The sequence below is a fragment of the Phlebotomus papatasi genome, chromosome 5 (genome assembly GCF_024763615.1).
Source record: "Phlebotomus papatasi isolate M1 chromosome 5, Ppap_2.1, whole genome shotgun sequence".
Taxonomy (NCBI): domain Eukaryota; kingdom Metazoa; phylum Arthropoda; class Insecta; order Diptera; family Psychodidae; genus Phlebotomus; species Phlebotomus papatasi.
Window position 1 is genome coordinate 2904769 of NC_077226.1, and position 27975 is coordinate 2932743.

The 27975-nt window shown below is 32.9% G+C and overlaps 1 protein-coding gene and 1 long non-coding RNA gene across 16 annotated transcripts in view; one reads left to right on the forward strand and one right to left on the reverse strand.

Annotated features, from left to right (window-relative positions):
• The window catches only part of LOC129808797 (calcium/calmodulin-dependent protein kinase type II alpha chain), a 124924-nt gene extending 108006 nt beyond the window's left edge, over nt 1-16918 (forward strand). For all 15 annotated transcript variants that reach the window (XM_055858694.1, XM_055858691.1, XM_055858692.1 and 12 more), the window contains 4 exons: nt 10525-10600; nt 10679-10773; nt 10845-10959; nt 16013-16918. In XM_055858694.1, the coding sequence (XP_055714669.1) occupies nt 10525-10600; nt 10679-10773; nt 10845-10959; nt 16013-16157 (431 nt within the window). In that variant the 3' untranslated portion in view covers nt 16158-16918. The remainder of the gene's footprint in view (nt 1-10524; nt 10601-10678; nt 10774-10844; nt 10960-16012) is intronic.
• A 921-nt stretch (nt 16919-17839) lies between these two features.
• Nucleotides 17840-18081, reverse strand: LOC129808810 (uncharacterized). The gene is made up of 2 exons (XR_008752461.1): nt 18022-18081; nt 17840-17907 (listed from the first exon to the last, which is right to left on the reverse strand). It is a non-coding gene; the product is annotated as an uncharacterized LOC129808810 (long non-coding RNA).
• Nucleotides 18082-27975: the final 9894 nt, after the last annotated feature.

Here is a 27975-nt window from a genome sequence, read left to right on the forward strand (position 1 = left end):
ACCAACACCAGGGGCGTCACAGTCGAAAAACCAATTTCAATATCACATAACCTCAATTATCTCGACTGTCGCTTAACCGATTTTGATGATTACTTCGACATAATTGTAGAGGACATTTGTCTCTACATTTCGTCCATACATCATTTTCCGGTCAGACTACGCTATCACTCCGATTTTGCCGTTTAAGTGTAAAAAAATTGATTTTTCCCATAATAACGCTTTGAAATCCCTCAGATGCCAATTTGACTGCCTCTACTCCACAAAGACACTTAAAATAGGGTTTTAAATGGAAAGTCCCACAAAATACAACAATTCTTTGATATAGTTGAAGTTCAACAAATGAACACTTGGGGCACTCTGGATGAAAAAACAAGTTAAGAAACAAAAAACCTCGCTTATCTTGGCTTCTGAGTAATCGATGAGATCATGTTCTATGGAAAAATTATAGAGAACATTCTGGTCTACATTTCACCCATATAACACTTTTCTGTCAGTTCATCCAAATCCTTGATATTTTGGTTTCAATACAAAATTTGTATAATTTCACGAATTTGATTCAAGATAACTGAATGGCGACTCACAATTTCAGCTCTAAATCGAATTTGCATGCACTCCGAGTTAGCTCACGTTAAGAATCTCACCTACATAAGCCGGTTAGGATTATCTGTCCCTTTTTGACATTTCTCACCTCTCAAATTCGAACGATTTTTTCAAAACTAACGAAATTTGTGTGAGATTAAATTGTACTTTGAATCAAATTCTCGTACTTTCTCGCAAGTTTTAGTGATAACATACTTCCTTTTCATTTTCTACGATAATAATGTATGTAAACATTCAGAGAAGGAGCACATATATATGATTTTCATTCACCTAAAATACGAACTTTCCAACATAACCTCACAATTGACATTTTGAATCCAAACGGCGTTCGAATTTGAGAGATTCAGATTTGAGAGACTCTTACTGTATATGAATGTGGCCATTTTTCTCCTGAAATGTAGCAATAAATAACCTTTTCTGGATCGCTTAGCAATAGTTAATTCCCCTTGACAAAAGGGTTAAAGCTTCTGAAGATCGCAAAGCCCTAAAAGTTATCGTTATCCAAAATATTGAATAATAAGCTCAGAACGTTTCTAAAGAATCTGAACGTTTTGTTAAAATTCCTTTGATAAAGGTAGGGGAAAGTGCCCATGCTTTACACGGTCCCAAGCTTTACAATGACTGAATTTTTTGTATGTTTTTCAATAAATGTGAGTCATCTCATCCATATTCTGAAAACTAGGGAAAAGTGTCTTGTTTTTAAAATATATTGCGAAGTCGCATTTATTCAGCAACATAGGAAAAATTTAGTCATTATAAAGCTTGGGACCGTTCAAAGCATGGGCACTTTCCCCTACTTTTTTTTTATGTTCACCAATTCTAACTCCTTTAAGGAGAATATATCCGTAAAGGAAGAGAAAAGGACGCAAAACTTTTAATGAAATTAAAAGATATTTCAAGGATATTGTAGGGAAATCAGGATAATTACAAAGAAAATTGAGAGATAGGCATATGGTTCCTTCTAGGAAAATGCTCCCTAATTTCTCCTTTAAGAAATCGTTCTTTGACAACTACGACTTACATTATCGAGAAAAAGAAAGAGTAATTTTCATAAAAAAATAATTCTACCCATTTCTTAAGAACTCTTACTGTAAGATATCTCAAAAACTTCACATTATAGACTATAAGTTTCTTTAGGAGATATGTTAAAGACACACCAAAGACTCCGAAAATACCAAGGGGTTACTCAAGATCGAAAATTTGTGTCCATATTCCGTTTATTCCATGGGATTCCAATGTGTTTCTAATTCTAAAGATTCTAAATGTGTGATTCCCTTAATAATTCAATTCGGTATTCTGTGATTCTCAATTATTCCATCCTGTGATTCTGTTTATCCCCGATATCATCGTATTTATTGAATTTCAGATGTTGCTAAATACGATCAAGATAATTTTTAAACAATAGGAAGAGCTACAATGTCGCTATAAAACAGGTTTAGGAAATATCTAGTTAGAAAGCGTTCCAAATCAGGCCTCAAAATAATCAAAATAGGGTTAGAATTCAATTTTTGAAAGAAAGTTTGTAAAACTCTAAAATCACCATTATCAGTCCATTTTTTATCAATATTTCCCGTCATTTTCTTCAACGAAAAGCCTTGATTAAATGCTTTATTTTAAACATGTAAAAATATTTTTTTTTTATCAAAATTTCCACTGAAACTTTTTGTGGAATGTTTGCGTCTGAATATATAAGTTAATATAATTAAAAACGACTTGAAAATTAATTTATTGTGAACTTTCAACAGAAAGTTTGTCGAAATTTTCTCTTAATCAATTTTCCTTAAAACATAAAAGCTAGTATCTATTTTTGGAAATCAATTAAATCTGATTAAGTGGTATCTGTATCACTTGAAATCATCAAAATCGGATTAAAATTAGTTTGTTTCTGATTCTCAAGCATATAAAGATAAAAGCTGATTTAATCTCTAAGAACATCGGTTTGGGATCCTCAAACTTAATAGGCAATTTCCTGGAACGGAAAGCTACACACTCAGATCCATAAAAACGTTTTTGTACCTTTTGTCTAAATACCGTCGTTGCGGGTGACTTTGCACGTTTTTTCGCTGTTTTTCAACTTTGCCCTCTAAAAGTGGATAGTTAAAGTGAAGGGAAGGGGGATTTTGAGTAAAATTATTTGTATTCAGTTGTTAATGAATGGATTTTGTGCCTCTAGCATTAATTTTATAAAATTTTACTATGTTTAAAAAAATCAAGAAAAAAGGCTTGCACGTGGGATAAGGTGCGGGTGACTTCGCACTTTTTAATAAATACTAAAAAATCAACAATTTCTGATAATAAACGACTATGATGATCTTCACATCTAAGGGTAAGATCCACAAGATCTACAAGATGACATAATCGCCATCTTGATTTGACGTTTCTATCCGCCATTTTGAATAACTGTCAAAACCTAAAAGTAGTCCGATTGGGTTGAAATTTTAGTATGTTGTAGATTATGTCAAGACCTTTTCAGAACATTATCTATGTTCCAGTCTACGTCAAGTGTTTACCTAGATACAGAGGCTCAAAGTTTAAAATTTTGAAATATTCATATTTGTGCGATCTTTATTTTCTAATCTTGAATTTAAAACCTAAACAGAATGCCTCAGTAACCATTAAAAATGGTTGGGGGCTTTTATTTTATATATTTATTTACACTTAAACAATTAAAAAAGAATAAACGAAAAGTAAATTTATTTATTTTTTATTTTTTCATCTTTGCAAAACCAGTTTTTCAGATCTTCAAATAATATGCTGTTATAAAGAAAAACATTACTTTTCTTTGTGTTTGTTATTTAGATCTCATCGCCTGACGATAGCACTGCCTTTTTTGTGATGGTTTCGATAAAAGAAGCACTCAGTAGTTCTGTATTCATGAAAATGTCAAAATTTTGATTTTATAGCCCCAGTATCCAGACAATCGCTTGACCTAGGTCGGATTTTATATATGTTCTGAAAAGGTTTTGATATCAGGTAGAACATACTAAAATTTCAGCTCAATCGGATGAGATTTTTGTTTTGACAGTTGTTCAAAATGGCGGACAAAAACGTCAAATCAAGATGGCGACCACACCATCTTGATTTTTGGCTAATTTTTAGCCAAATACTTCTATAATAAAGCTTAAGAAAACCCAGTATATGCAATTTTATAATGTAAATCATGCGCTCTTGGGATGATTATATTTAAAAAAAAGTATTTTAATAAATAGATAAATTTAGAATAGATTTGGGCAATTTACTTCTCTGAAATCGATTTTGGAATTGAACCTTCAGATAACTTTTTCGCGGAGTCGTTTTTTGACAAAATACCTATACTAGGATTTCATTGACTATTACTGAAACTACAAGAATCCTTTTGAGGATCATTGTACCTTACTTGGTACATAACATATCCCTATATACTTTGACATGATAGAACGGATCGGCGAAGACTATCAGTAAGTGCTAGAATTGTTCAAAGTCTCACGAACAGCAGAGTGCAAAGTCACCCGCAACGACGGTACGACAAAATCGCTTAAATCGGCACAGTGATTTCCTAAAAAAAAACAGATCGTAACTTGATTCCCTTTTCCTTTTATTGATTTTTAATTAAGCTCAAAGTCATAATAATTAAGCTAATTTTTACAAATTTTTTATAAAACGAGTTCTTTTGGGGATAGTTTTCCAATTTGGCTTCTGTCTTGCTAAAATCCTAGCTGAATCCTTGCCTCTAAATAGATCCTCTTATCAATCCTAAATAATGGGCACCTCAATCTATACAAAATATTGAACATGGGACAAAATGCAGCGCCTCACAATCCACAATTTTGTTCTTGGTATCCCAGGGGTCCCCCTTAACCTCATTTGCTGACTAGATCTTTTATCTTGTATCCGCCACGGGAGAAATCATTATTTCTTTTCGAATGAGACATATTCCATGATTGCTGTTTCAGTTGAAAATGTCCAATCTTCTTTGAAAAATTAAAAAAAATCCATATAAATCTGTAATGTACTATGTCTTATAATTATCTATCGCGGAATATTGAGTAAGAATGATTCTGTGATTCCATTTGATTCTAGTGATTCTTGAAGGAATATCATTTCAGATTCTATTAGAATCTTATGAGTGATTCCGTGAATTCTATAGATTCGAACGAAAAAATGTGTCGGTATTCCAAATTTGAGTAACCCCTTGGAAAATACCTAGGGGAAGTGCTTATAATTTTGGACAGTCTGCATATAAGCATCGATATCCTAAGTTTGAAGTGCCATATTTTCAATACTAATTGACTTTTCTTGTTACTCTCTTTTCAGAAGGGTTGTTTAGAAACTTAGCAAGCTATTTGTCGTCTTATTTTTACTAAAATTAGTTTTAATACGTTTAAAAATGAATTTATATGTAGACGTGAATTTGGTTCTTATTTTGGACAACTTGGTTATTAATTTGGCCAACTTGACTGTAAATTTGGACAGATAATCCGCCTCAACAGGATGCCCATTGTTCTTCATTTGATGAACCAATCTTACCAAGTCCTCTTCCTGTTCATGGAAAGGAAACGTAGAATGTCACAAGAAGCCCGGAAACTTTCCATATCATTCATTAAAGTGAATTGACTTCGGTGCTCCAAGTACGTGCGGATTCGCTCATTCCCTGACCTTTCCGGGAGCCTTTCAGGACATTTCTCGCTACATCTCTTTCGTAGAGATGATGCTCCTTTGTTTCTCCAGGCATTTGTCCAACCTAGTCATCACAAAAGCTAAAACTTCACGAAATTTCGTGAGAAAAACACCTGTCCAAAATAAGAATCATCACCTCACTGGTGAATGTCTTAAAAAATTTCCCATTTTTCACACGAAAAATCTAATTCACAAGGCAAATCTCACTTCAGGTCAAATGTACAAATCACCACTAACGTGAATCAACACAATATTCAATGAATATTCAATAATATCACTCAAAAACAGCGAACAAACTTTGTTAGTACTTCACCAAAACTAAATAAGACTGAAGCAAACACAAAGTTCTGTCATATTTCTCGTAAGCAATTGCTCACACTGAATTTTCAACAAAGCAATTTCAACTCAAATCATATTCAAATTTTAACGTATTTAGTGTTAAAATATTCCAAAAAGAACAAATATTTAGATAGAATTCATTATTCATCAAATATTGGAATAAAAATCCATCATTTTAATCAATTTATTTTTAGTGTCCAATGTTATCCTCAAAGTGTCCAAAATAAGAAACTGGACAAAATTATGAGCATTTCCCCTAAGTTTCTTTAGGAGATATGTTAAAGACACACCAAAGACTCCGAAAATACCTATGGTTTCCCAATACACCAAAAGTTTTCGTTTTATTGCCTTGCAATATTCGATGTCTTTAAAACAGGACAAGTTTGTATGGGAGCTACCAGATGGATCAGTCAGAGGGATAATCTAAAAATATACAGTGGGTGTCAAAAGTTTGTTACAGGCGCCTTCAACAATGAAAAATTAAAAAAAAAAACACAATGGTAAATATGTCTAAAAAATTAGTTTTTTATCCTAATATGTTCTATGGTTAATGCGCTTTCTAATTATAGTTTTGAGAAAAATAAATAAAATTTTTAAATTAATAAAAAAAAATTTACGGAAGTAATGCAAAATTTCATTGATCAAAAGTTTGTTACGTTCTTACAAACAATAGCACCAACTCAATTTAGTTTCAGTGAAAAAAATTATAGGTTATGAATTTCTTCGTTTATATTTCTCTGAACAGTTCCATATACGTTTTGATGAGATTTCCTTGAAATAAATGTAAGTTTTTTCAAAAAAAAAAGTAACCATAGATATTACAAATACACAAGTAGTGTTTTTTTCAAATAATAAGAGCTAGGATGGTGGCATACCGCAAGTTTTCGTTCCTAGAAAGACAGGACATAGTCAGGAGATATTGCCGAGGCGAAACCATAAGCGACATTGCAAGATTTTATGAGAAATCACGTCCAGCTGTCAGTAAAGTGATAAAGTGCTATGTTGAGGAGGCCAGAGTTCATCCCAAAAAGTCGTCTGGGAGACCAAGATGCACTTCTGAAAGGCTGGATCGTCGCATTGTTTCAATTTCTGATAATAACTCCTTGATGTCATGTGCCAAGATTAAGGCTCAGTTGCAAATGGAGGGCAAACATGCTCCATCCCGTCCAACTATCAGACGTAGATTGTATGAATGTGGCAAACAAGGCAGAGTGGCTAAGAAAGTTCCACTCCTGAGCAAGATTAACCGATCTAAAAGGATGAAATTCTACATGGATCATGCTTTGAAAGGTCCTGAATTTTGGAAAAAAAGTTCTGTGGACCGATGAGTCTATGATCCGGATGAACTATTCCCATGGTCGAATGTATGTTTGGAGACGTAAGGGGGAATTTCTTTCCTACAAGTGTGTTAATCCAACTGTGAAAGGGGTTGGACAAGGTGTCATGGTTTGGGGCTGCATGACAGCAGCTTCAGTTGGGAAATTGGTGACTTTGGAAGGCAAAGTCAACTCCAAAGTTTACTTAAAACTACTTAAGGAAGTGATTCTACCAGAAGGCCGTCGACTAATTGGCGACGATTTTGTCTTTCAACAAGACAATGCGCCCATTCATAAGGCGAAAATAGTCCTGCAATATCTCAAGGATGAAGGAGTTCATGTAATGGACTGGCCTCCCCAAAGCCCAGACCTCTCACCCATAGAAAATCTGTGGGCTTTATTAAAAATCAAGATCGCAGCGCAAAGGCCTACATCTTTGAAGGATTTAAAGAGGATCATTGTCGATACTTGGCCGCTCTTCACTGAAGATGAGTGTAGCAAGCTCTGCCTTTCTCTTCCTGACCGACTTGGCGCAATGTCTCGCAGAAATGGAGGAAATATTACATATTGAAAGCAAGCGTTACAAACTTTTGAACAAAGTGAAAATGCTTGACTTTGAAAATCATTTTTTTTTATACTTACCTAGAAAATAGTGAATTAAATTTTCCAAGTGAAATTGTGTTCATAAATAAATGAAGAATTTAAAACGTATTTTTTTTTTGGAAAAATAATTTTTTTGTGCTTTTTTTGACTAAACAGTTGAAACAGTTCCCCCGTAACAAACTTATGACACCCACTGTATATTTAAAGCTCAATTCATACATCGTCTTTGATACGAATTTCGTTAAGATCGGTTGAGCCGTTTTTGAGTAATAAGTTGTCAAAATTGTGAATTTTCCGAAGGATATCGTTAATTTCTCAAGGATTGACAGTCCTTTTTGACTTTGGTCTTGTCAATTTTTAAGTGATACACCCTAGTCCCCGGCGAGTGGCCTTCAAAGTTCAATCCAATTTCTTATTTTCACATACAAATGCGTATGAGAATTTTTCTGCACTCGTGATCGTTATGCTAAATATTTAAAAATTGAGAAGTTTTCCCGTATTATAAGATACCTTTCCGAATGGAGGGATAAATATACTAAATTTTTGTTTAAATAAATTTTTCCCTTGGAGCACTGTGAGCTGAGTCCGAGATCAATTTAGGAATTGGCTTCAAATAGCTCCATATAAAAAGGCCAACTTGCCAGGCGCTTGGATACACCAATAACCTACAAAATGAGCTTAGTACCATCTCTGGCGAAGTGTTGGGCTAGCTCCCATACATTTCTGCCCATTGTCCTTTATCATAATAATTACCATGTACTAATGATAAATGCTTTTGTTTTTGCGTTAAAAACGTTGCATTGATACACCAAAATACTGATTTTAATTTCGAAAAAATTATAATAAAGTCATATAATTATTAGTTAAATAATAAAAGAAAAGTTGACTCTATCGAAGTCAATTTGGGTCCAAGTTTACACTATCGGAGTCCGTAAAGTAAAAAGAAAATAGCTATTGACCCTATTGGAGATTGCCTCTATCGAGGTCCCACTGTATTTCAATTGTAGTCCTGATCAGAAAAGATCGAGGTCTTGTCTTTTGCCCGACGAAAAGACCTTGAATGGTCCTGATAATTCTCCAGGACAAGTAGAGTTTACAGAACCAACAGCAGAGGCGCTGTAGCCTTAAATATGTCAAATATGTGGCCCAAGTCCTGGCTTTCTACACTGAGAGAAATCCGAAAAAGTTAAAATAATATTCCGGAAATGTTAATTTTACCCTGTGCATTATTGATCCAAAATCGGTGTAAATATTACCCTTTTTAGGTGTATTAGGGGTTAAAGTTACCCTTCATCATGTTAATTTTACCCTTAATAAGGTGTAAAATTAATATTAAAAAATGTTGATATATTTTTACACCTAAAAAGTGTTAAAGTTATGAGGAAAAAATGTTAATCGCACCCTCTTTTTTTTCTCAGTGTATCACCTCAAATATTGAGGTTATACCACTGAAATTCTATGTTGATGTGTTTAGCAAAAAAGAAATAGAACATTTAAATTAATTATTTGACGTTTAGATAAAAAAAAAAAACACTTTAGAAAAATAAGTAAAGTAGAATGAACTAAGCGGGATGGAATTGTGAGAGTGGAAAGAGTCCTAAAATGCCTAATATATATTTAAAATAATAATAATTAAAAATTGGATTGAGCAGTGGAAGATATCCTTTTAATCCTCAATTAAACTATCTTAAAATTGTTTAATTTATTATTTGTTTTCTTTTTTTTTTATTAAAAACTAATTTTGTGGATATTTAGACAAAAGAAAAAATAAATAAATAAAAATTAAATAGAATTAAAAATAAAAAAAAAAAACACGCAGACACCTAGTTGTACAGGCACGCAATTATTATTTATACTTTTTTGTTTTAATTTTAAAAATATATATTTTTTTTTTAAAATTATTTTTTGTTAATTTTGACTTTGCTCATGAAGGAATTTAGGTTTTTGCATGTGAGATACGTTTTTTTTTTTTTTTGTAGATTTAGCAAGTGAATTACCTCCCTGGCTAAGAGGTTTCCAATAATTTTTAGATCATGGCCTTGGGATACCTTTTAGATCGGTAGAACTTCATCAAATCAAAATTCGCTTCCTTTTGTTTTTTTTTTTTTGTAAACGGACTCAAAATTCAATTTGAACTAAATTGAATTTGGAGTGATGTTTAAAAGAAGAAGAAGAAGAAGGAAATTCACATATCTTTATTAGAAACTTGTTCTTCTTGTTTTAAATGTGACAGCAAATCCAATTTAGTTTCTATTCAATTTTGATTCTGAAAGAATTAGATCGACACATACAAAAACGTTTTTTTTTGAGAAAGAAAATAATGTGAATTTCGATTTAATGAAATTTTCCCGATCTAAAAGGTGCCAGAGCCCACAATAATAGCACAACAAATCCGAAAACAAATTTTATTATTTTATTTGCATAAATTTAAAAGATAAGACAAATACTTAATTTAAAAAAAAAAAAAAACAAGAAAACAATTTACCGAACTTCCGTATCACGATTCCATCTCACTTACCCCAAACCCCTACCCCCTCTCTATTCCCTATCACGAATTTAGATCTTGCACAAAATAAAATAAAAGAATTAGTGATAAAATGATATATTTTTTAAATAATTTTGTTTTTTTTCTTTATTTTTTAAATTGCTTTATTTAAATTTATATTGCTTTTTTTTTAAATTTTTCAAATTTATTTTGTCATCGTGGCTGAATTTATGTTTTTTTTTTACTGCTATAATTGCATTTTTTTGTTTGTTTTTTTTTTCTTTTTTCTAATTTCACTATTCTCTATTTTTATTTTTCAAAATATATTTGTTTGTTTTTTTCTTTTGTTCTTTATTCTTGTCGTATGCTATATTTAAGCTGCTAAATTAACAGCTTCAATAAAATAGGGTTAACTTTTGAAATTCTTCATCCAATAAATCAACTATTCCTAATGCATTTTCTTTTTTTCTTTGTTTTTTTTTCTTTTTTTTTTGCAAATTGGAATTATGAAAAAAACCAAAATAGCTCGACGCCAGGAAATAATTAAAATGACAGAGCAATTAATTGAGGCAATCAACAATGGTGATTTCGATGCGTACACGTAAGTTTTATTTGTCCTATCACCCTTTATTTTTAATTTTTTTTATTAATTCTTTTATTCTTTTTAAATTCTTTGCAGAAAAATTTGTGATCCACATCTAACTGCCTTTGAACCTGAAGCACTGGGCAATCTTGTTGAAGGGATGGATTTTCACAAGTTCTACTTTGAAAATGGTAAAATTTACACAATTCTATTTTTTTTTTTTGTAGTTCTATATATTTTATTTATTCGGAATTTATTTCAGTTCTTGGGAAAAATTGTAAGGCAATCAATACAACAATCCTCAATCCACATGTTCATTTGCTGGGTGAAGATGCAGCTTGCATCGCCTACGTTCGACTGACACAGTACATTGACAAGTAAGTTAACCTCAAAAAAAATATTCTTTGTTTTTCAGGAAAAAAAAACAGGTAGAAGTGGAATAATTCCTAAGGCCAAATTCAAGTCATGATTCCGCCTTGGAATTGGCCTCAACGGAATAATTCCTAAGGCCAAATTCAGTGCAGAATTCTGCCTTGGAATGTGTTCAAATGGAATAATTCTTGAGGCCAAATTTTGTGCAGAATCTTGCCTTGGAATTAGCTCCAATGGAATAATTCTTAAGGGCAAAGTAAATGCAGAGTCCTTTCTTGAAATATGTTCAAATGGAATAATTCCTAAGGACAAATTTAATGGAGAATTCCGCCTTGGAATTAGCTCCGACGGAATGATTCCTGAAAGCCAAAATGAATACAGAATCCTGCATTGGATCAAGCTCCAATGGAATAATTCCTAAGGCCAAATTTAATGCAGAATTCTGTCTTGAAATTAGCTCCAGTGAAATAATTCCTGAAGCCAAATTCAATTAAGAATTCTGCCTTGGAATTAGCCCCAATGGAATAATTCCTAAGCCCAAACTTAATGCAGAATTCCGCCTTGGATCAAGATCCAGTGGAATAATTCCTAAGACCATATTCAATGGAGAATCCTGCCTTGGAACTAGCTCCAAAAGAATAATTAATAAGTCCACATTCAATGCAGACTTTAACCCTCTAACGGTGTTTACTTTAATATGCAGAAAAAGTAGTTAAATAATTTTGTCTAGGGTAATTAATGGACCACTGAACTCAAAAAAAAACCATCCATTCTTCATTATCTCTTTCCGTTTTGGGCGCCAGGTGAGAAAAGCTAAGTACCGCCTGGAGGCAGTCATATCGGTTTAAAAGGCATAAAAATATTGAAATACAGTGCCGGACGAAATTGTACCAATGTTTCAAAATTCTCTATAAGGAATTTAATATCTCAAGATCTAATTTACATTTTGACTGAAACTTTTTTTCTTAGAGAACTTTGTTATAAAAGCTACAAATTGTGCCTTATTAGAATTTTTTTAGGAGAGAGACTAACATTTTTTTTTTTAAAATCCTTTAAAAAAAAGGGATACATTGAGGCCATTTACATCGTCGCATTAGATTGAGATTGGATTGTCCCAAAATCCGAATCCAATCTTGTCTGTTTATATCGTACTGTTGAGATTGAATTGGATTTTTATCGGGATGATATTTTTGTGAGGTTAAAAATAATATTTTCAACTTCAACCTTGGATTGTTGAGTTATTTTAAGAGTTTCCACGCAAAATTGATTGGTGATGAGGAGTATCACAAAATACTTTATCGTGAAAAGGCAGTTGAAAAGGAAGTTGAAGCAGAGGAAATATAAGAAAAGGATCAAGTAATATTTACTGATATCTAAAATGTGATGAATTTTGATAAAACGATATATTCTTTATAGGTTATTTCTCTTCGAATATTTTAAGCTCTTTCTCTTGAGCTATCGAAGCAGGAGGACTAGAACAGTGTGGGCTTATCCCAGGACCGATGCTGCGTGGATTAGGCTCAGAGATGAAGCACCAGAGGAAGAATTTAAAGCTGCGTTTCGAATGTCCCGAGATTCCTTTAATAAGTTAGTTCAACTTCTTCAGGAGGATTTGCGACATTTACCAAATTTTATATCTACTCGTGTTCCTGTATCCCCTGAGAAACAAGTTGCGCTCACCCTCTATAAATTGGCTAGCTGTGCAGAATACAGAGTCGTTGGAGACGTATTTGGTGTGCATAAGAGCACGGTGTGCCGTTATTTTCACCGAGTAGTAAAATGCATTAACAGGAAACTAATGAGAAGAGTCATTCGTATGCCAGGTGAAGATCGATGCAGGAGATCAACGGAAGAATTTAAGAACATGTGTGGCTTACCGCAAATCATAGCAGCAGTTGATGGAAGTCACATTCCGATTTCACCACCAGAAGAAGGACGCAAAGATTTTATGAATCGAAAAAACTACGGCTCAATCATACTTCAAGGAACAGTAGACCACAATATTAAGTTTATACACGTGAGCGTAAAGTTTCCAGGATCATGCCATGATGCGTTTGCTTTCAAAAATTCATCTCTCTTTCTAAGACATGATGAACTTATTCCGGAAAGTAATTTTCAATTGAATAATGTAAATATTCCATATATTATAGTTGGAGATCCAGCGTACCCCTTCTTCCATGGCTAATGAAGGACTTTTACGGTTTAAATCTACCAGCTGATAAGGACCAATTTAACAAATTTTTAAACAAAGCAAGGGTTACAGTAGAAATTGCATTTGGTCGATTGAAGGGAAGATGGAGAATTCTCTTAAAAAGGAGCGACATAATTTACACATTTATGCCTCAGGTAGTTGCAGCTTGCTGCACATTACACAATTTCGTCGAAGATGAAAATGATGAATTTCAAGTTGATTGGATTCCTTGTCCTAGAGAATTAGAAGATTTTCCTGAACCACCAAGATATCAATCTCACGAGAGGGATTCCTTGGATGGAACAACTATTCGAAACACTTTGCTGAATTATCTTATTCAAACATTTAATTCATCTAACTAATTTATATTTACCAGTGGATTACATTACTTCAAGTATTTTCCAAAAAAAATGTATTGAAATATCGAAATACAAATTAATGTAGTACAGATTTTTTTTTACTGTTTTCCGTTTTTTTTTTTAATTGTTTGCAAAGGTCAAATATATTTCAGATAATTGCAGAATTCTAAAGAAACCTTTACGAAACATTTAGGTATATCAAAAAATGGTTTTTAAACGGATGACTGTAGATTCGCTATTTATTTCTCGAGGAACTTACGGAGAAGTTCCCTATCCTTTTCATTTTCTTTCTCCTCTCTTTCAGCTTCTTTTTCGAACAACTCCTTTTGTGCAGCAAGAAAAACTTTGGTAGCAGCCATTAGGTCACTCTCCTTCTTTCTTTTCTTCAATTTAGAAGAGCTTGATGATGTCTGAGGAGTTGCTACATCATCAACATCTTCTGAATTCTGCACGATGTCTTTTCCTAAAAAAAAAACATTACTACGTAAGGCTTTATTTATAAAAAGAAAAGAATTACCAGTGCTCTCTTCCTCGGTGCTTTCACAGCCATGCTTACTTACTTACTTATCCGGCGCTACAACCAATTACTGGTCTTGGCCTGACTCAGGACCCGTCGCCACTCGAGCCTGTTACGCGCCACTGTTCTCCAATTCCGCACCCCTAATGAGCTGGCGTCCTGGTCCACGCCGTCGGTCCATCTGAGGCTGGGTCGGCCTCGTCTCCTCGTAGCATAAAGTCCGCCCCTAAAGACTTTCCAGGCTGGGTCGTCCTCATCCTTGCGAACCAGATGACCGGCCCACCGGAGCCTATTGAGGCGTATTTGCTTGACGACAGTTACCTCTCGGTAGCGCTCATACACCTCATAGTTGTATAGGCTCCGGAATCGTCCCTCCTCACATATGGGGCCAAAAATCCGTCGTAGGATCCTTCTCTCAAACGCGGCTAAGAGTTCGCAATTCTGTTTGCTGAGGACCCACGTCTCAGACGAATACGTGAGGACTGGCAGGATCATAGTCCTATACAGCAGTAGCTTAGTCTTTATGCTTAAGTTTCTGGACCGAAACACTCTTGATAGACTGAAATAGGCTTTGTTGGCTTTCAGCAGCCGTGCGCGGACTTCTGTTGAGATGTTGTTGTCGGCTGTGATTGTTGACCCAAGGTACACGAAGGAGTTGACAACTTCAAAGTTGTAGTCCCCCATCGAGAGCCCTGTTTGACCGATGCTCTCCGTAGATGTTGCCGGAGTCGCTGCTGACGAGGCCACCATGTACTTCGTTTTGCCTTCATTTATCTGCAGCCCCAGATTTCGTGCCGCATGCTCAATCTGGATGAAGGCCTCCTGTACAGCTCTGGGATTGCGCCCCATAATGTCAATGTCGTCAGCATAGGCTAGGAGCTGCGTGGACTTATTGAGTATGACCCCCCTCATGCTCACGCCGGAATCACGGATCGCTCACAGCCATGCAGTTGATGAAAAACTTCCCTCGGTCTATTGAGGAAAATAAGGTCCAATTCTTGTTGGAACTCGTGCTCACGACGGGGATTGCCAGACGTGTTGTTCCAGCTGGTGATTCGGTTGTACTCTTGCTTAAGATTCTTAAATTTAATTTCAATCTGCTTAACATCACGTTGATATCCTTGTTTAAGGAACTCTTTTTCAACTTCCGCAAACACTTCTTGGTTGCGGAATTTTTTGGAGTCCATCATCGCCACAATCTCCTTCTCATGCACAATTTGGAGAAGGAGCTTCGTCTCCTTGGTTTGCCACTTCTTTTTAACCTTTTCGTCGCCCATATCTTCGCGTACAACACAAAAAAACCTGAATATTTTATTTTGTACTTAGCTTCTTCACCATAATAACACAAAATTAAGGTTAGGTTAAACGTCAAATGTACTCCGAATTTCGCTTCGCGCGCTCCGAAAATTTTTGGGACATTTGGGACAAGTTGAATCCAATCCAATTCGATACGAGGGGTCGTATTGGATTTGCCGTTTACACCGAAAAAAATTAAACAAATCTCAATCTAATGCGACGATGTAAATGGTCTCATTGACTATTCGAAGATTACATACATAATTTTAATTAATTTATTTCCATGGCCGAAATTACACTCAAAGTGGCCGAAATTAGAAGCTGGCCGAAATTTGGCACACTTCCCCTAAAACACTATGGAAAGATAGTGGAAATTTCCATATGTTTTTTCCAGCTTATCCCGCGGACGTTTCACGTGTGAGTTTCCATATAAATCTACCGCGGAATACCGCGGAATTTAACGCTGGAATTCCAGCATGTCGTACTAGTAAATTCCATGGAGCACTATGATTTCCATGGAATTTCCGGCTTTAAATTCCATAGGAAAACTCAGTGGAATTTTAGCGTAAAATTCCAGCGAATTTAGCCATTTGGACGCAAGTTTTCCATTGGAATTTTTGCGGAATTTTGCTATGGGGTAATTGATAAAATTTGATTAATGTGTTTTTTTTTAATCTTTTTTTTTTTTCAATCAGACAAGGACACGCACATACACACCAATCAGAGGAGACCAGAGTGTGGCACAAGCGCGACGCCAAGTGGCAAAATGTTCATTTTCATCGCAGCACTGCGACTAACAATTTGTCCGGTGGATCACCATTTTTTTTCAATCCCAAATAAAGTGACTTTTGGGGATTTGAAAAAGAATAAATAACAACAAGAAACGGAACAAATGAGAATTTGGGAATTATAAAAAAAAAATGGATATGGAAAAGAATCGTGAATTGTAGAGTTTTGATTAAGAGAATTTACAACAGAAAAAAAATGAAAAGAAAAATTGGTGAAGGGGATAAATGGAATTAAGAAAATGGCTCTCTAGAGAAAAGAAAAGATTGTTTTGAAGTTTTATTTTTTATTTTGATAGAAAACAAAAAAAAAAGGAATATGCTAAGCAAGGAAGAAATCGATAAAAAAAAATATCACTCTGCTAGTGTCCTCTTCTCAAAGTCTTGACAAAAGATGGAGATTGACAGTTGTAACGGACTTCTGTGGCTTTCTTACTTATTGCATTAAATTTGTCAAGTTAAATTGAATCTGAATTTTAGGATTTCGTGGATAAAAATTTAAAAGAATTAATAAATAAAATAATAATAAAAAAAAGTATATTTAAAACAAAAAGGTTTAAAAAGAGAGTGAGACTGTCAGAGAGAAAGCTAATCTTTGTGACATTTCCTTGGTGGAGTTCTCGGGCTTGAGATGTGTACCATTTCTTGAGTCAAAGAAGAAAATCAATGAAATTAATACCTATCTTAAAGGATATAAAAGAAAATGATGAAGAAAACATTAACTATAGTAAACATTGTAAGGACAGAGAAAAGAAAAAAAAAAACAGAAAATAAACAAAAAAAAAATTTAGGTTATATCCAAAAAAAAAAAAACAATTTTGGATCAATCTTTTGCTCCACGATACTTAAAACTAAAAGAAAAAAAAGAATTAAAAAAAAAAATACAGAGGAGGAAAATTAAAGAAAATACTCTCGATCCTTCTGGCTTTGGAGTCTGAGATAGAGAAAAAAAAGATAAGGAAAATAGAGAAAAATGAGTGGATCGCACTACAGAGACACTTTGAAAAGAATAATAGTAATTTAAAAAAAAAAATACAGAAAACAAAAAATTAAACGAAAAGTTAGTTTAAAGTTAAAAAAAAAAACAAAATTAAATTAAATATGTTCAACCTGAGTTAGATCTGATAAAATATATTACAAATCGTCCCTATTTTATTCCCAATTTCGAGTCTCATTTAGCACACTAAAGGGGTTAATCTTAATAATTTAAAAAAAAAATGTATATATATATATTTCTTTTCCATCAGCTAAAAGAAAAAAAAAAGATTATTCAGAGTTTCTATAACTTATCTGAACATTCCAAGTGACTAAATGATTAGATAGATGCGATTGATATTAAAGACTGGAAGATATTTGGGGTTATTATTAGTGAATATGTCCGGAGCTAACAGCACCTCTAGTGATTGTCTCAAATACTTATGTTCCAAAGACGAAAAACAAACAAAAAAATGAAGAAACAAGTCAGTAATATCCAATGTAGGCTTCTATTTGATTAGAATCATCCTCAGTAAATTTTGATGGAAAATTCAGAAGGAAATTTATAATTCTGCCTTGGAGAATTCTGCCTTGGAATTAGCTCCAATGGAATAAATTCTGAGGCTAAATTCAATGCAGAATTCTGTCTTGGAATGTGTTTAAATGGAGTAATTCCTCAGGCAACGTTCAGTGCAGAATCCCGCCTAGAAATTAGCTCAAATGGAATAATTCTTCAGGACAAATCCAATGGAGAATCACCGCCTTGGATCAAGCTCCAATGGAATAATTCCTAAGGTGAAATTCAATGGAGAATCCTACCTTGGAACAAGCTCCAATGGAATAATTCCTCAGGTCAAATTTAATGCAGAATCCTGCCTTAGAATGTGTTCAAATGGAATAATTCCTAATGTCAAATTCAGTGCAGAATTCCTCATTGGAATTACCTCCAATGGAATAATTCCTAATGTCAAATTCAGTGCAGAATTCCTCATTGGAATTACCTCCAATGGAATAATTCCTAAGGCGAAATTCAATGCAGAATTCTCCCTTTGAATTAGCTCCAATGGAATAATTCTTAAAGCCAAATTCAATGCGCAGGATTCTGCCTTGGAATTAGCTCCAATGGAATAATTCCTAATTTCAAATTCAATGCAGAATTTTGTCTTGGAATTACCTCCAATGGAATAATTCCTAAGGCGAAATTCAATGCAGAATTCTCCCTTTGAATTAGCTCCAATGGAATAATTCTTAAAGCCAAATTCAATGCGCAGGATTCTGCCTTGGAATTAGCTCCAATGGAATAATTCCTAATTTCAAATTCAATGCAGAATTTTGTCTTGGAATTAGCTCCAATGGAATAATTCCTAAGGTGAAATTCAATGCAGAATTCTCCCTTTGAATTAGCTCCAATGGAATAATTCTTAAAGCCAAATTCAATGCGCAGGATTCTGCCTTGGAATTAGCTCCAATGGAATAATTCCTAAGGCGAAATTTAATGCAGAATTCTCCCTTTGAATTAGCTCCAATGGAATAATGCCTAATGTCAAATTCAGTGCAGAATTCCTCATTGGAATTACCTCCAATGGAATAATTCCTAAGGCGAAATTCAATGCAGAATTCTCCCTTTGAATTAGCTCCAATGGAATAATTCTTAAAGCCAAATTCAATGCGCAGGATTCTGCCTTGGAATTAGCTCCAATGGAATAATTCCTAATTTCAAATTCAATGCAGAATTTTGTCTTGGAATTAGCTCCAATGGAATAATTCCTAAGGTGAAATTCAATGCAGAATTCTCCCTTTGAATTAGCTCCAATGGAATAATTCTTAAAGCCAAATTCAATGCGCAGGATTCTGCCTTGGAATTAGCTCCAATGGAATAATTCCTAAGGCGAAATTTAATGCAGAATTCTCCCTTTGAATTAGCTCCAATGGAATAATGCCTAATGTCAAATTCAGTGCAGAATTCCTCATTGGAATTACCTCCAATGGAATAATTCCTAAGGCGAAATTCAATGCAGAATTCTCCCTTTGAATTAGCTCCAATGGAATAATTCTTAAAGCCAAATTCAATGCGCAGGATTCTGCCTTGGAATTAGCTCCAATGGAATAATTCCTAATTTCAAATTCAATGCAGAATTTTGTCTTGGAATTAGCTCCAATGGAATAATTCCTAAGGTGAAATTCAATGCAGAATTCTCCCTTTGAATTAGCTCCAATGGAATAATTCTTAAAGCCAAATTCAATGCGCAGGATTCTGCCTTGGAATTAGCTCCAATGGAATAATTCCTAAGGCGAAATTTAATGCAGAATTCTCCCTTTGAATTAGCTCCAATGGAATAATGCCTAATGTCAAATTCAGTGCAGAATTCCTCATTGGAATTACCTCCAATGGAATAATTCCTAAGGCGAAATTCAATGCAGAATTCTCCCTTTGAATTAGCTCCAATGGAATAATTCTTAAAGCCAAATTCAATGCGCAGGATTCTGCCTTGGAATTAGCTCCAATGGAATTATTCCTAATTTCAAATTCAATGCAGTATTTTGTCTTGGAATTAGCTCCAATGGAATAATTCCTCAGGTCAAATTTAATGCAGAATCCTGCCTTGGAATGTGTTCAAATGGAATAATTCCTAAAGCCACATTCAATTCAGGATTCTACCTTGGAATTAGATTCACGGGAATAATTTCTAAGGCCAACTGCAATGCACAAATCCTGTCTTGGAATTACAGAATGTGTCAAAACTTTGTTGTCTCATGTATGATCGAGAAACCAGGTGCAAAATATGATAGAAAAGTTACTTGTTTTTTTAATCTAGCCTATTTTTGGCGGATGAATTTTATTTGTTCCATGTTAAAAAAATATTTCTAGTTTTCTTGGTTGACTCTCAGAATGTGCGTGACGAGGAAAAAGAGGGAGATGAGATCTATTCGGTACCGAGCCATTTGAAGCTCTGGCGCTTGGAAGAGTCACGTGAAAGTGGAAGTTGGGCACTTTGAATGTTTCAATTTTTCTCTTATTTTTTTCAAAGCAAAAATTCTACTTTATGAACAATAGTTAATACTATTAACTATCTTCTATTAACTTCGCTTAACAAAATGGATTTTGAGCTTTGGTAAATAAGAGAATAATTGAATAATTCCCATAATTATTCATATTTCCCAATTCAATATTTCCCATAATTCTTCTCAATAATTTGCAAAAACACTTTCAATTTGTTCTTTTAAGGCTTTTATACAGTAACAATCAAGAAAATTACATCTGCAGAACGTCAAACTCCCATATAAAATGCATATGGCAGCAACTGTCACTTGGTCCTTCCGAGTGCAGTTTTTTCTTTTTGCAATATATTTACATTAATATTTAATTTCCATTAAAAATTTTATAACGAAAAAAATAGCCAGATAAATTCTGCACGCATTCAATCAGGTCTTCAGGTGAAATGATATATTCTTCACTATAAAAAATTAAATTGAAAACTAAATTGGCAGCGGCTGCCACTAGGGTCCTACCAAGTGTTAACGACGCAGATTCATTCCGGCAGTATCTTTGGATGATTTTCTACCTTTCAGTTCCTTCTAACTTGTCATTTTAACCTAAATTATAAAAAATAAAAAAAAATAGATTTTTCCTTATGATTTATCATCACTTTTGTACACATGTATTTACCATAGACAACTGTTAGAAATGTCCAAACCTACCATTTGCCTCTCAAATGACATAACCTGAAAATATAGCCAGTTTATTTTAAGTCAGTTGCATGTTTTTGACCATTTTGAGTAACTCTTCAAATGAGGCAACAAACTTTTGACTCACGAACAATGAACAAATTTTGGAAAACAATTATTTTTTTATATGAAATAAAATGAAATAATTTTTTCGAAATACATAAATAAGATCTACGGATTGCAGGCAACTAATGCGCAAAAAGAAAAATTCTAAAAAGTGCATTCTTTATCATTTTTTGCACTTGGTTTCCCGATCATACATGAGGCAACAAATTTTTGACACCTACTGTAGGTCCAATCGAATAATTCCTCAGGTCAAATTTAATCCTGCCTTGGATCAAGCTCCAATGGAATAATTCTTAATGTCACATCCAATGCTCAGGATTCTGCCTTGGAGTTAGCTCCAAAGGAATAATTCCTAGAGCCAAATTCAATGCAGAATTCTGCCTTGGATACAGGTCCAATGGAATAATTCCTGAGGATAAATTTATTGCAGGATCCTGCCTTGGAAATTGTTCAAATGGAATAATTCTTCATGCCAAATTCAGTGCAGAATTCTGCCTTGGGGTTAGCTCCAAGGAAATAATTCCTAGTGCCGCTTTCAATTCAGAATCCCGCCTTGGAATTAGCTTCAATGGAATAATTCCTAGAGCCAAATTTGTTGCAGAATTCTGTCTTGGAATGTGTTCAAATGAAATAATTCCTAACGCAAAAATCAATGCAGAATCTTTCCTTGGATCAAGCTCCAATGGAATAATTCCTGAGGACGAATTCAATGCAGAATTCTGCCTTGGAACTAGCTCCAATGGAGTTATTCGTCAGACCAAATTTAGTGCAGAATCTTACCTTGGAATTAGTTCCGATGGAATAATTCCTCAAGTCAAATTCAATGCAGAATCTTTCCTTGGATCAAGCTCCAATGGAATAATTCTTGAGGACGAATTCAATGCAGAATTCTGCCTTGGAACTAGCTCCAATGGAGTTATTCGTCAGACCAAATTTAGTGCAGAATCTTACCTTGGAATTAGTTGCAATGGAATAATTCCTCAAGCCAAATTCAATGCAGAATCTTTCCCTGGATCAAGCTCCAATGGAATAATTTCTGAAGCCAAATTCAATGCAGAATTCTGCCTTGGAATGTGTTCAAATGGAATAATTCCTGAGGCCACGTTCAGTGTGGAATCCCGCCTTGGAACTAGTTCCAATGGAATTATTCCTACGGCCAAATTCAATTCAGAATCTAGCCTCGGATTACTCTCCAAGTAAAAGAATTATTAATATATGAATCCTAAAGCCAAATTCAATAAAGAATTCACAAGTTTTCTTTTTAAATAATCCAATGGGAAAATTAAATACCGAAACAAAATGATGATTCTCAAGTTATGTTCAGAAGTTATGGAATATTTAGTGTTATTTACTATTGTTTTTTTTTGTTTTCTTTTTTTTTCTTACAAAGATGTTACGGGTTGTACAATAAACTCCTTTTGATGTGCATGGGGCTGATTGATTTATTTATTTTAGGTTGTTTTTATTCTTTATTTTTTTCTTAAATCTTCTATCGAATAGTTAAGGATTCGTAATCTCATGGGAATGAATTATTCTTTTTCAGTTGTTTGTAGTTTTATTTTGGTTTTTGTTTTTTGTTATTGTTTTTCTTTTTTGTTAAATTAAAAATAAAAACATAGGTTCTAAAAATATTGTTATTTCTGAAGTTATATATATTTTGTTGGTCTGTTGAGAGAGAATATTTACATTGGGATTATTCCCTTTTTTTAGTAGTTCTAGCTCAAATTTACCAATTTATTTGTTTACTGTGTTAGGAAAAATATTTATTCTTTTTGCATTTTAATAGTTTTCTCATGTATAGTTTTTTTTTTTGGATACCACAGAGGCACAAATTGTTCTCCGAAGGTGCTCCATTTGTTAATTTTTCTTTTGGTTATGTTTTTTTTCTTCAATCTCAAGTGCGATTCACAAATGATCTCCTGGTAATTTAATTTTTATTTTTTTTATATATAAATTAATTTTTAGTTAATATTTTATTTTATTTTATCAGCGGGCCATTTTGTGAACAATTGAGTGGCATGAAGAGTAATACTGTGTAATTCTTTTTTATATTATATATTTTTTAATTTTTATTTTCAATTAACATTTTCAATTATTTGCTATAATAGTTAATATTTTGTTCAAAAAAAAAAACCTTTAATATGGCGATTGTTGAATATATTTATTGACAAATTAAATAAGAGAAGAAAAGAAGAATTTTAAGGATTAAAGGATGTGTAAAATAAATCAGGTAAATTGTAGAATTTTAATTAAGATAATTTACAAAAGAAAAAAAAAAGAAAAATATCGGTTGTTTTCGCGAAATATTTTTAATTTTAGGTTAAACAACAACAAAAAACATTGTTACTTCTTTCTTTGTATTATTTCACAAGAAGCAAAAAAGAAAGAAAAGAAAAAAAAAGAAAAGAGTGAAAAGCCAAATGTGAAAGGACATCAAAATGGGTGTTATTTCCCTTGAAGAAAAAAAATCTACTACTTAAAAAAAAACCAACTAAATAGAATGCATAAATAATTCTGATGAAAAAAAAAATATATTCAGGGTACTAATTAAATTTTTGAATATTGAAATAATATGGAAATGATGGAAAATTAAAAATAAATATTTGCATTAATTGTCGCCTTAGGCTAATTTATGGGACAATTTTCTTTTTCTACCATTTCTCATTCTATTTTTATTTTGTTTTCTTTTTTTTTTTTTAAATCATTTTTGAGGTTTTTCAATTGATTTGTATTTAGAAATTTAGATCTATAAAAACAAATGCCAAGTTAGGCATAGGACTTTGAATAAATTTGGGATAGAGGCATCATTTTAGTGTCACCTTGAATTAAATTTGGCTCAGTAGTCGGTTTAAATCTAAATTGAAATTGTAGTGAATTTTTCTTGACAATCGTGTCTAATTTAAATTTAAATACATGTGTTGATAGTTCCTTTAAATCTCAAATTCAATGCAGAATATAACGTAGAAACAATCTTCAATGGAATAATTCCTGAAGCCGAATTCAATGCAGAATGCTCTTGGAATAAGCTCCATTGGAATAATTCCTGAAGCCGAATTCAATGCAGAATGCTCTTGGAATAAGCTCCATTGGAATAATTCCTGAAGCCGAATTCAATGCAGAATGCTCTTGGAATAAGCTCCATTGGAATAATTCCTGAAGCCGAATTCAATGCAGAATTCTCTTGGAATAAGCTCCATTGGAATAATTTCTGAAGCCGAATTTAATGCAGAATGCTCTTGGAATAAGCTCCATTGGAATAATTCTAAAAGTCAAATTCAATGCAGAATCTTATCTCGGAATAAGCTCCATTGGAATAATTCCTAAGGCCAAATTCAATGCAGAATATAACCTAGAAACAATCTTCAATGGAATAATTCTAAAAGTCAAATTCAATGCAGAAACTTATCTCGGAATAAGCTCCATTGGAATAATTCCTGAAGCCGAATTCAATGCAGAATGCTCTTGGAATAAGCTCCATTGGAATAATTCTAAAAGTCAAATTCAATGCAGAATCTTATCTCGGAATAAGCTCCATTGGAATAATTCCTAAGGCCAAATTCAATGCAGAATATAACCTAGAAACAATCTTCAATGGAATAATTCTAAAAGTCAAATTCAATGCAGAAACTTATCTCGGAATAAGCTCCATTGGAATAATTCCTGAAGCCGAATTCAATGCAGAATGCTCTTGGAATAAGCTCCATTGGAATAATTCCTGAAGCCGAATTCAATGCAGAATGCTCTTGGAATAAGCTCCATTGGAATAATTCCTGAAGCCGAATTCAATGCAGAATGCTCTTGGAATTAGCTCCATTGGAATAATTCCTGAAGCCGAATTTAATGCAGAATGCTCTTGGAATTAGCTCCATTGGAATAATTCCTGAAGCCGAATTCAATGCAGAATGCTCTTGGAATAAGCTCCATTGGAATAATTCCTGAAGCCGAATTCAATGCAGAATGCTCTTGGAATTAGCTCCAATGTAATAATTCCTGAAGCCGAATTCAATGCAGAATGCTCTTGGAATTAGCTCCATTGGAATAATTCCTGAAGCCGAATTTAATGCAGAATGCTCTTGGAATTAGCTCCAATGGAATAATTCCTAAGGCCAAATTCAATGCAGAATCTAGCCTCTGATTATAATTCAATCAAAGGAATTATTAATATAATGCCGCCACTAGAAAGAAAGAAAGAAACTTTTAAAGAAACTTTTGCTTTATAATACTAGGATTTCTCCCTTTCATTACTACAAAATTAAAGTTAAATGAGTGTCTAAGTTCAGAAAGTCATAGAACTTATTTTCCTACCAATAGTTTGGAGCTCCTGTCCTGTTTTTTTTTCCCATTTTTCTTAGACATGATCCATTCTTTTACAGTTTTTGGTGCTTTTGCACAAAATCTCTTTTTTCTCTCGAACCGAATTTCTCAATAAATTATTCTTTTTTGTGGTTCACTGCATTTTCCTTCGCACAATTATTTACATTATGGTAAATTGTCAAAACGTCAAAAGTAAATTCAGCGCCCGTGTTACCATATGCGAATCTGCAGGTTTTAGTGTAACTTTTGTCGAATCAAATTCTCAACCTAATTTCACTCAACAAATTTAATTTAAATATCATATCGAAATATCCCACCCATTCGAAAAAGAAAGGGATGCAAAATTTGGATTTCATAAAATTCAATCGACCTAAAAATTATTGGAATTAGCTCCAATGGAATAATTCTGAAAGTCAAACTCAATGCAGAATCTCATCTTAGATCAAGGTCCAATGGAATAATTCCTGAAACCAAATACAATACAGAATTATGTATTGGATAAAGATCTAGCGGAATAATTCTTAAGGCCAAATTCAATGTATAATTCTGCCTCGGAATTAGCCCCAATGGAATAATTACTAAAGCGTCATTCAATGCAGAATCTAGCCTCGGATTACTCTCCAAGTAAAAGAATTATTAATATAAAAATCCTAAGGCCAAATTCAATGCAGAATTCTGCCTTGGAACTAGCTCCGATTGAATTATTCGTCAGACCAAATTTAGTGCAGAATCTTACCTTGGAATTAGTTGCAATGGAATAATTCCTGAGGCCACATTCAATGCAGAATCTTTCCCTGGATCAAGCTCCAATGGAATAATTTCTGAAGCCAAATTCAGTGCAGAATTCTGCCTTGGAATGTGTTCAAATGGAATAATTCCTGAGGCCACGTTCAGTGTGGAATCCCGCCTTGGAACTAGTTCCAATGGAATTATTCCTACGGCCAAATTCAATTCAGAATCTAGCCTCGGATTACTCTCCAAGTAAAAGAATTATTAATATATGAATCCTAAAGCCAAATTCAATGCAGAATTCACAAGTTTTCTTTTTAAATAATCCAATGAGAAAATTAAATACCGAAGCTAAATGATGATTCTCAAATTATGTGGAATATTTAATGTTTCTCTTTACATTTGCGTCAAATCTGAGTTAAATTTCTATGGATAATCACATAAGGACTAAATTGTATTTATCTCGACAATTGTGAATTATTTAAATTCAATTTATCTTGACAATCACGTCAGTTCTAAACTGAATTTCAACAGAATTTCTCTCAATAATCACATCAAATTTAAAATTGAATTTTTCTCTGTAGTCGAATGAAATTTAAATGGAATTTCTTTTGACAATTGCGTCAGATTTATAAGGAATTCCTCTTAAAGACCACGTCAAGTCCAATAAATTAAATTAGTTTAAAAAATTCCTATAAATCAAAATTCAAAATTCTCTTAGTTGGGAATTTTCATGAAAAAGCATTGAAAAAATAATTTAGAAAAGACCAAAATACGCTAATTTCACCAAAGTGTCACTAAATGGTGCCCAATAAATTGATTTTCAATTCAAATATTTTTGTTTTAATGTCATTATAGCTCTGGATAATTCCATTTTTAGTCCAATCTAAATTCACTGTTTCATTTTATTTCTTACCAATCTACAGAGCTTTTTTCTTTCTGTGGTTCGCTAAAAAAAAAAGAACAAACCATAAAACATGAAATTATTTAAAAGAAAAAATTTTAAGAAAAAAAAATGGAAAGTGAAACTATATTGAAGAATAAATAAATTTCTGAGAATAGAAAAAAAAGAAGAAAAAATATGAAATATGAAATTAATCGATTAAAATTTGCCTTTCTCTTTCTCTCTTTATAAGTATTAAAAGAAAAAAAAATGAAATGAAATGAATAAACAATTAATAAATAAAGAAAAAAAAACAAGTAAATCTAAATAGAGTATGAAAAAAAATTATTAAAGGAATAAAAGAATAAAAATATTAGTAAAGAAAAAAAGAAACAAGAAAAACATGATGCAAAGGAAGACGGAAGGAAAAGAAAAAAAAAACCTTACAGAATGATTGTAAGAAAAATCTATAAAGAAAATACGAAAGGAAATAAATTGACCATAGTATTACTTAGAAGAATATTTAAAAGAAAAATTAAAAAAATAAATAAAATAAAATAAATGAGAAAAATGAGATATTTGTAAATTCAGCGTGTGAGTTAGAATTTTTACGAAAAAAAATCAACATAAAACAATCCAAATGCGATTACGAAAGAAAATAAAAGACATAAGTAGTTGAGGTAATGAAATAAAAAACAAAATATTTAACAAAAAAAAAAGAAAAAACAAAGAAAAACATGAAGATCAATGAAACTTAGGCTACTTACCAACCTTTGTTTCTTCACAGCCCATTGTAATCACCAAAAAAAAAAGAAAAAAAAAATATATATTTAATGGAATTAAAAGAATTCTTAAAAAAGAAAAGAAAATTATGTCCGAAATAAAAGGAAACCAAAATATAAATTTTTCATCATTTTTCCTCAAAGCTCAAAAACAAAAAAAAAAAACATCGTAAAACTTAAACTTCCTCAGTGGATCTTTTATAGATGAACTTGTGGAAAGAATCTTTTAACATTTTCCACACTTTTCGCATACGTAGGCATAAGGTTATGGAACTCTTTTACAAATCTATCGAAAAAAAAAACAAAATGGAAATATGTCATTTTTTCTTATGCTCCAGTCAAATTATCTTTTAAATCTGGATTCATTCAATCCATTCCATTCTGATTCTGTTACTTTT